General features: G+C 41.6%; 1 protein-coding gene across 1 annotated transcript in view; it reads left to right on the top strand.

Moving 5' to 3' along the window:
* Positions 1 to 10,000, top strand: part of LOC125048011 (basement membrane-specific heparan sulfate proteoglycan core protein-like) — a 73,918-nt gene that overhangs the window by 62,389 nt on the left and 1,529 nt on the right. The window contains exons 26-30 of the mRNA XM_047646585.1: positions 1,947 to 2,078; positions 4,385 to 4,487; positions 6,565 to 6,627; positions 8,288 to 8,377; positions 9,573 to 9,660. Of these exons, the coding sequence (XP_047502541.1) occupies positions 1,947 to 2,078; positions 4,385 to 4,487; positions 6,565 to 6,627; positions 8,288 to 8,377; positions 9,573 to 9,660 (476 nt within the window). The remainder of the gene's footprint in view (positions 1 to 1,946; positions 2,079 to 4,384; positions 4,488 to 6,564; positions 6,628 to 8,287; positions 8,378 to 9,572; positions 9,661 to 10,000) is intronic.

Raw genomic sequence — 10,000 nt, 5'->3', positions numbered from 1 at the left:
CTAACATTCCCATCAGACTTGTTCTTTGATAAGCTAAGTAGCAAACAAGTTAATTAATTCGATATGAATTTACATTCCTTTGTAATAAACACGCCGATCACCTGACTTATTAATTGACTCTTCTACCGACCCCTTCTTCTCCCCTCAGAACACTTTATTGAATTAATTACCTCTCGGCATTCTCTTTAATGGACTAATGACCTTACTTATTAATTTGCATTTTCATATTCGTGGCTCACTGCTGTTCAGTACTGGTTCCATTTTATTTTCTTTATTTTATTAACATAAGCTCAAAATATTTGCAAATCCGGTAGCTAATAAAAAAAAAAAAAAAATTGTCAATCTTGGTTGCTAATGAAAAAATGTCAATCATATACAGATTTTTTTTTTTTTTTTTTTTTTTTTTTAATGGTGCGCTTCCTAGCCTGGAGATTGGCCATGGCCCGCTAGAGGATTACGGCATGGCCCACAATTGTGCCGTGGCCCCCCAGCACCATCACCACCATCATTGCCATCACCACCGTCATCACCATCATCACCATCTCCACCACCATCACCACCATCATCACTGCCATCACCACCATCACCATCACCACCATCATCACTACCACCATCATCACCAACACCACCATCATCACTACCACCATCATCACCAACACCACCATCATCACTACCACCATCATCATCACCATCATCACCAACACCACCATCACCACCATCATCACTACCACCATCATCACCATCACCACCATCATCTCCCTCTGCAACCACTAATGTAAAAACTCGTGACCCCCCCCCCCCCCCCTTCCCTCACCCTCCTCCAACCTCTCCTCTTATTCATTTATTTCCCTACTGACTAAACCAAATGATCGACTGATTCATTCAATTTACTCACGGCTTTACTCATCAAGTTCACTCGTGATGTATCAGTAAGCCAAGCATTTATTTTGCTTCTTTTCGTAATATATCGTAAGATCGACTGACTCAATTTTTACTCACGAACCCCTTTCCATTAGTTCAGTTTACTCAACTTTACTTTCTCCTCCTCCCCTGATAATTAAGTCATTTCGGTTTCTTAGTGTATCGTCCACATCAATTTATTCACATTTTGTACGAAAAAGAAGAGGAAAGGTAGATTAACTCGATACTCACGTCTTCTACTTTATATTTACTCATTTACTCACGTCTTCTACTTTATATTTACTCATTTACTCACGTCTTCTACTTTATATTTACTAATTTACTCACGTCTTCTACTTTATATTTACTAATTTACTCACGTCTTCTTCTTTATATTTACTCATTTACTCACGTCTTCTACTTTATATTTACTCATTTACTCACGTCTTCTACTTTATATTTACTAATTTACTCACGTCTTCTTCTTTATATTTACTCATTTACTCACGTCTTCTACTTTATATTTACTCATTTACTCACGCGCCCAAATTGATGTGGTGTTGAACATATGCCTTCATTTCCCTTCTTTCTTAATAAACCAAACAATTACTCGTATTCATCGACTCATTTACTCACCTGCCACTTTTTTCTCCCTCTAAAAGGACTGCTGACTCACGCGATCCTTAATTGACTCACAATACTCATCTATGTACTTTGGATTGATTCACGATCCCTGTTCACCGACTCATTCGCTTCTCTTTCCCCTTTCCCACTCCCTGTGCTCACTTGTTCATCTACAAACCATATTCATTTATTCACCCCCCCCAAAAAAAAAAAAAAAAAAAAAAATTGAAAAAAATCGATAAACTCATTTCCTCCCCCCACTAACTCCCCCCCCCCCCCTCTCAAATGACGCGATGCTGCCTCGCTGCGTGTTCTTAACCAACCAACCACATTCAAGTATCGATTTTACCCCTTTCTTTACCCACTTACTCATCCCTTACCCTCTCTCCCCTCTTTCCTCCCCTCCCCTCCCCCCCTCCAAGGAAGTGGTGCTGACCCACGACGTGTTCCTCCTGACCGTGGGCGACCTGCGCATCACCACCGACCCTCGCGTGGATGTCGTTTCGGGAACCAGCGGCGACGGAACCAGACTCGTCTTCCTCAACATCGCGCAGGTAAATGGGTCGTTTGTGGTTGTTTGCAGGTGGTTGCAGTTGGTTGATTGATTGTTTGAGTGGTTGTTTTTGTTTTTTTGTTTTGTTTTTTGTATTTTGTTTGTTTGATGTTTCCGGGACCAGCAGCGACGGGACCAGATCTGTGTGTGTTCGTGGATCTGTCTGTTTCTTTTATAACATGATAATTGACCTGTAGTTTGAACAATAATCGGGTCCTTTTTGTTTAATTTAATATTTATATTATTAATTCATACATTTACCTATTAGCTCATGCATTTGTTTATATATATTTGCTTTTATGTTAATTTATCCTTTTATCGTTAGTTTGTTTTACAGAGTAATTAATTTGTTTATGTACATTTTTCATCTATGTTACTTTTTACGTTTATCATTGCCATTATTGTAAACGTAATCTTAAATTCACAACTGTATTTAGCTTTCATGATCCTTAGTGCTATCATTATTATTGTAATTATTTCAATATTCTAATTACCTTAACTATTCTATAATCTCATTAGGTCCTTATTACCATCTTCAATTAACTCATCAACAATCTTATTAACCTTAGAAAGGAATGCGAGGTACAGAGCTGTTACGCCCCCCCCCCCCTTTAGGGAGGAAGCAGCGAGGAATGAAAAGAGGAATCTCAGGAAATGATCTATGATTCCAGGAAGAACTGCATGAGGTCTTGATGTCCGTGAAGGAAAATGAGTAGGTTTTGTTATGAGGAATCATGAGGGGTCATGTGGGTGTGAGAGCGGCGAGGGATGGGAGGAAGCGCAGTTGTGGATTAGGAATTTGAAAAGGGGAGAGGGAAATATGTCGGGAATGGGAACGAGTGCGTGGTTTAAGCTTCTCAAATGCCAGATATAAGAGAGGGGAAACTAATCTTGTTATTTGCAGTGCTGGAGGGAAGAACTCGAGCTGATTAAATGAGGATGTAATGCGAAATTGGTACTGTGTTTATACCTTATAAGAGTGTAGAACAGATATAGGAGGAAATACGCTTAAATAAAATTAGAGAAACAGACTAAAATAAAGATAGTTTAAACTTAAAAAGGGGAGTGATGAAGTTCGCGTACACAGAGGAACTCGGAAATGAATAAAAACAAGTTGAATAAGATCTAAAAATTTACTGGACGTAGACTGAGAGAGGTTAGGAGAAGAAGCACGTGATAGAATCGTGGAGCAGAAAGGATGGAGATAGAAAGTTGAAAAAAAACATTATTCACGAGAGGACAGCATAGAACAGGAAGAACAGAGCAATGGCTATGGTGAGAAACTGCAACGGCCAGGTTGTATATAGAACTGCAAACTCAGGGAGGGCGGATAAAGGTCTTTAGAAAAACGGAGGTAAAAAATATGGAAAGAAAAGACACCGGAAGTATGATAACAATAATGAATGTAGACAGACAGACACACACACACACACACACACACACACACACACACACACACACACACACAGTACTGTCAAAATAGCATTTACATCTGCTATTTCCTTTAGGACAGAAGAATGAACGGATAAGATAAAGGAGATATCGACGATGAAAATGCTTCGCTTAATGAGTGAGATTCCAAAACGAAACTGGGCAACGGACAACATGGGGGTAACTCGCGAGTGACAAACATACATAGATAAAATTAAACAAAAGAGATTGCAGAAGCTACGTAGATGTAGATAAGAAAACGAAATATGCATACCTGGCAGAACCTAACTGGAACCGAAGCTCTCTGGGCCGTGGAGGAAGGAGAGGCCAAGAGCGAGATGGAGGGAAGTGCCAAGGAGGAAGGCGATGGAGGTTGGTTGGCGAGAGTGTATGGCCGGGAGAGGAGACGGCGGAGGAAAGGATTGCTTCTTCTTTCCGGCGATCTCTCTTGCCGAAAGGGAGTGAAGGGCTGACACTCTTATCACTCGCCTAACAACCCTAGCAACGTTATTTAGTTATTTAAAAAAACCCTAATTTATACTAATCTCTTTGGGGTTTCCTTCACTCTATATTTGATTATTTCATTGTGTTCTGACTCATCTAAACCCTAAATCATTTCACAGAGTTCTTAGGCTAAATCTTCCTCCCCCTTTATCCTTACAAATTTAATTTAGTTCTTCCTGACTCTAAAACCCTTGATTCTATCACTAAGTTCTTCTTCACCCAAAACCCTTAATCCTTCCACCGTGTTCTTCCTCACCTTAAAACTATAAGAATCCACCCTAAATCCGCAATAATCCTAGTGGGTTCTCCCTCACTCTAAGCCCTTCATCCTATCTCTAAGTTCCCCCTCAACCCTCGTCCTTGCCTTTCCAGGTGCGGCCCGAGGACGGCGGCGAGTACCGGTGCGACACGTCCACGGAGCCGCCCGCCTCCGCCACCTGGATCGTCAGCGTCGTCCCGGCCGGCGCGCTCGCAGGTGACCGTCGGGGCTGGGGGGGGGGGGGGGGGGGCGTTATTCTCTCCTTGTGTGTTGGTATATACAGATGGCGTTGGTTGGTTTTATGTGCACGGACGCAGGTGCACAATTTCACATACAGACAGAGACAAATACGCATACAAGCATGGAGGTAAACAAAGACTAAGACAAAAAAACACAGACAAAAAAATACAAAGACAACAAGAACAAAGGCAAATAGACACACACACACACACACACACACACACACACACACACACACACACACACACGCACCACACGCACGCACGCACCCACACCAAAAGATCATGTAGTACCCTAAGGAGCTCCTTCTCTTGGCCGATCAAACAGCTACAGCGCACATTTCTTCATCCAGTCTGAGTAAGGATACCCCATTCATTCTCGTTTTATTGCGCGTGCTGAATCTTCCTCGGCAAACGAAAGGCATGAGTCACAGTAATATTAATGAATAAGGAAGCAGCCACAGATAAGCCGCCGAGATGATAAAGATGATGAGAAAGATGATGTGGAATAAGAAACACGTGGCTTAAAAAAAGAAGAAGCAGGGGCGTGGTTAAACGTATTCAACATATTCATTAGATCCCCTGAATTGATAAATGGAGAAGTCACTGTATCTTCTCTTCATAAATTTCCGACTTCTTTACGAAGAGCATATTCACCACCCCCCATCTATAGTAAAGGCTTAGTCCCTCTTCCAAGGATTCGTCACAACCGAGAATTGTTGGAGTGATGGCGAAGGAGAGGGAGAGTTCCAAATGATCAGTCTGGTGGTGGTGGTCCAGGATTTTTCTTTGGTGACGCCCCTGTGAAACCACATGAATACGTTAGATTGAGAGGAATGAATGAAAAACCATCCATAGGGATAAATTAGACTGATAGGAATTGGATAAAGAACCAACCATAGGAATAAGTTATACTGATAGGAATGAATGAGGAGCCATCGACAGGAATTCCTTAAACTAATGATAATGAATAATGAACCATCCACGGGAATAAGTCGCAATGAGGATGAGGAATAAGGAACTAGCCACATAAATGCGTTACAGTAATGATATGAGATAAAGAACCAGCCACAGATATGCCACACAAAAGCGCTCTAAGATAAAGGAATTCTCCGATACAACATGAAAGCTATCGTGGTGTCTCTTAATGAAGGAGTATTGGCACTGAAGACGTACTAATATCTTTCAATCTCTTGTTGCAAATCTCCTTCACAATGTTGACAATGTCCTTTTGGTGGCGCGCGTGTTCCTTGATTGTAATGTGACTCTCAGTTCTCGCTTTCATGTCGTATTGGGTTTATTTGTCCCTTTTTTCGAGTGATGTGTTATTCCGTGTTTGTGCGCTGTCGAGGTACGTCACGGATCCTGTTTTAAAGTGCCTGATAATGAGGATATTGTGGCGGTTTTTCGTGGGTTTTTTTGAAAGACGTTCTTGAGAACAGGTTTTTGCACACTTGTGTATTTATGTATAATGTATATACTTATTTGCATATGTACTTATATACTTATGTATATGGTGCACGGACATTTCCTAATGCGGAAATTAGCTTGTGGATCGTATTTGGCGAACAGACAGCCTAGCAAAAATATCGCGGAAAGTCCTATACGTCTCTTGTATTGTGAAGATATCCATTCTCATTCATACCTTGTCTACATTTGTTGCAATGAATACGGTTCATCAAAACCGGTCAGTTGAGGACAGCCACAAGATCGAAGTGTAATGATAATTAGAATTAATGATGATAATGATACTACTACTACTTCTAGTAATATAATGTACACACACACACACACACACACACACACACACACACACACACACACACACACACACACACACACACACACACGTCTTTCACACACACACACATATATATATACATACATATATATATATATATATATATATATATATGCATGTGTACTCGCATGTGTGCACATCCTTTCACGTGTGTATGTGTGTATCTCTACATCCGCTTATTGAAAAGCACGTCTGTCTTACGCATCATACTTCCCTTGCCGCTTCTAATCCGATATCGCCTGCCCATTCCCAGCCCCGGCGACCACAGCAGTGCCACCCACAACGCCGACGTCAACTGAAGAATACGATTATGAAGGTAAGTTCCACTCTCATCATTGTTGATTATTATCATGAGGGATATTCCGGGTGTAATGATACTGGCTTCCCGAAACTCACTTCGAATTTGTTACAGAAAATATAATAAATAAATGAACTATAAAAGGATAATGATTGAAAACGGCAAGGTAGTTCCACACAGATGGCTCCATTCTGTCTTGATGGAAATCCCAGTTGGCAATTTCAGAGCTCCGCCTCTTTGCCTTTATTAATTGCAAATATTATTTTCTATCTATTTCTTTGGTTTCATTTCGATGAGTTTTGTTATTACTGAAACATTTTCAATGAAATGCACTAAAAAAAACACTTACAATAAAATATTGCACAGATTGCCAAAAGTCGAGTCAAAACGGGGGCGGAGCTAATCACATCACGTTTAGCCAATTAGAGTGCGCCATACCAAATATGCCAATATACATAGCTATTTGTATAATTTACTCGATATTGTTATCATTGCTAGAAGTAGAACCTAATTCACCTCTTTTATTTATGATAAAGAATAGTTCCTTTCCATTAAAAGCCATTAGAACACTCTTGGGAAAAAATCAATATCATTTTTGGGTTTAACAAGCTAAATGGTACACATAACCTGGTTATATGTACCAGTTAGCCTGTTAATAACTAAATCTAACCAAACAGATGAACTTTGGAGTTTCGTTGCCTCGTAGCGCCCAGTTAACCTTGAAATGAAGTAAAAAATGAGCCAGGATATCTATCCATTATTACGTTATTATCAGTATGTACTAATACCCTCTTCAGTACATGTGCTGTTATATTAGCTACGTGAACTTGCCGAGGAATGTCTCTTATCTTTCTTAAGGAGAAGCTTCACATTAATCAGTTGACTGTTCTTACAAGCAAGGAATATTCATATAAATCATTTGCCTGTTATTTGCCTGAATCACTCTACTGTTCGTAAGTAAGAAAGATTCATGTGAATCAATCAGATATAGACAAGTTATAGACAAGTTATGTAAATAAGTCGAATGCTGTTATTAGGACAAGGGAACTTTTTTAATGTTATTTTTTGGAGCAAGAAGGAATATGAATCAGTAAAGTATTTTTATAGACAAAGAAGGTTCGTATAGAGATATCAAATGTTTCTTTCTTTCGTTATTATTATTTTTTTATCAACAAGGAAGACTAATCCCTCGCAAAATAAGAATTAGCCCCCCCACCCCCCCTCCGTCCCGTCCCGCTCCTAGATCCGGCCCCCTTGAGCTCCCGGCTGCCCCCGTCGTTCGACTTCAAAGGGAGCTTCAAAGCGCTTCCGAAACGAGTTTCCGAAGCAGGAAACTTTGCAGTGAGCGAACTCGAGGTTGATTCGCGAAGAAGGCCGAGCGAGACGAGGAGATTTAGAGTCCGAATAGGATATCTGAGCGAATTAGGAAAATCAAAGTCTAAGAGATAAAAAAGACATAGAGGTAGATAGACAAACAGATAGATAGAAGGAGAGGGAGAGGGAAAGAGAGAGGGAGAAAGAGAAAGAGAGAGATAGAGAGGGAGAAAGAGAGAGAGAGAGATAATTTTTTGCAAGTACATGTATGTGTGTATGAATATTTATGTGTTAACCTGTGTGTGTTTATTGAAAAAAGAAAAAAACAAACAAACAGAAATTGATTTATCTTTCTCGCTGACAGATCTTCCCCCAGGCATCAACGCTACACTGGGGAAGGAGAAGGAGGAGGAGGAGGAGAAGAAGGAGGAGGAGGACTACGAGATTGGAAAAGGTAAGGTGGTAAAGATATAGAAAGAACACAGGTCTAATGATTTCAGTTTCAGTAAACGCAGAGGGAGAGAGAAAGGGAGAGAGAGAGGGGGAGAAAGAGAGAGGAGAGAGAGAGAGAGAGGGAGATAGAGAGAAGGATAAGAGAGAGAGGGAGAGAGAGAGAGGGGAGAGAGAGTGGAGAGAGAGAAAGAGGGAGAGAGAGAGAGTGAGAGAGAGAGAGAGGGAGAGAGAGAGAGAGACGTAGTGAGAGAGAGAGAGAGAGAAGAGAGAGAGAGAGAGAGAGAGGGGAGAGAGAGAAAGGGAGAGAGAGAGAGGGGGAGAGAGAGAGAGGGAGAGAGAAAAGGGGGAAAGAGAAAAGAGAGGGGGAGAGAGAGAGGGAGAGAGAAGGGGGAAAGAGAGAGGGGGGGAAAGAGAGAGAGGGAGAATATATAGAAAAGGGGAGAGATTATAGAGGGGGGGGAAGAGAGAGAGGGGGAGAGAGGGAGAGAGAGAGAGGGAGAGAGAAAAGGGAGAGAGAGAGGGGGGAGAGAAAGAGAGGGTGAGAGAGAAAGGGAGAGAGGGGAGGGGGGGGGAGAGGGAGAGAGAAAAGAGAGGGGAGAGAGAAAAGAGAGGGAGAGAGAGAAAAGAGGGGGAAAGAGAGAGAGAGAGGAAGAGAAGAGAAAGGGAAGAGAGATGGGGGAGAGAGAGAGAGGAGAGGGGAGAGGGGGAGAGAGAGAGGAGGGAGAGAAAAGAAGGGAGAGAGAGAGAGGGAGAGAGAGGGAGGGAGAGAGAAAAGGGGGGGAGAGAGAGAGGGAGAGATATATAGAGAGGGAGAGATATAGAGTGAGCGGGAGAGAGAGCGGGAGAGAGAGCGGGAGAGAGAGAGAGAGAAGAAGGGAGAGAGAGAGAGAGAGAGAGAGAGAGAAGAGAGAAGAAGAGAGAGAGAAAGAGAGAGAGAGGGGAAATAGAGAGAGAGAAGAGGAGAGAGAGAGAGAGAGAAAAAGAGAGAGAGAGAGAGAGAGAGAGAGGAGGAGAGAAAAAAGAAGAGAGAGAGAGAGAGAAAAAAAAAAGAGAGAGAGAGAGAGAGAGAGAGAGGGAATTTTATGCAAGTACATGTATGTATGTAAGAATATTTATGTGTTAACCTAAGTGTGTTTATTGAAAAAAATGGAAAAATTAATAAAACGCAGAAATTGATTTATCTTCATCGCTGACAGATCTTCCCCCAGGCATCAACGCTACACTGGGGAAGGAGAAGGAGGAGGAGGGAGGAGGAGAAGGAGGAGGAGGGCGAGATTGGAAAAGGTAAGGTGGCAAAGATGTAGAAAGAACACAGGTCTAATGATTTCAGTTTCAGTAAACACAATCTCTGTATGTCTCTATTCTCTCTCTCTCTCTCTCTCTCTTTCTCTTTCCTTTCAGTTTATTTGTTTGTCTGTCTATCCGTCTGTCTGTCTGTCTGTCTCTCTGTCGCTCTCTCGCTCTCTCGCTCTCGGTACTAATTAATTCTCAACGTCACGATAGATTTTATTCTCCTCTTGATTTTCTCTCTCTCTCCCTCTTAACTTCTCCTTCTTTACGTAATCAAGATCATTGCTATTGGTAATCAATATTCGCCGTCATATCCTCGCTTTGCCTGGCTCTG

The sequence above is a fragment of the Penaeus chinensis genome, chromosome 42 (assembly GCF_019202785.1).
Source record: "Penaeus chinensis breed Huanghai No. 1 chromosome 42, ASM1920278v2, whole genome shotgun sequence".
In the NCBI taxonomy this organism is placed as follows: Eukaryota; Metazoa; Arthropoda; class Malacostraca; order Decapoda; family Penaeidae; genus Penaeus; species Penaeus chinensis.
The sequence above is the reverse complement of the archived record's forward strand: the minus strand, read 5'-3'. Positions and strand labels throughout refer to the sequence as shown.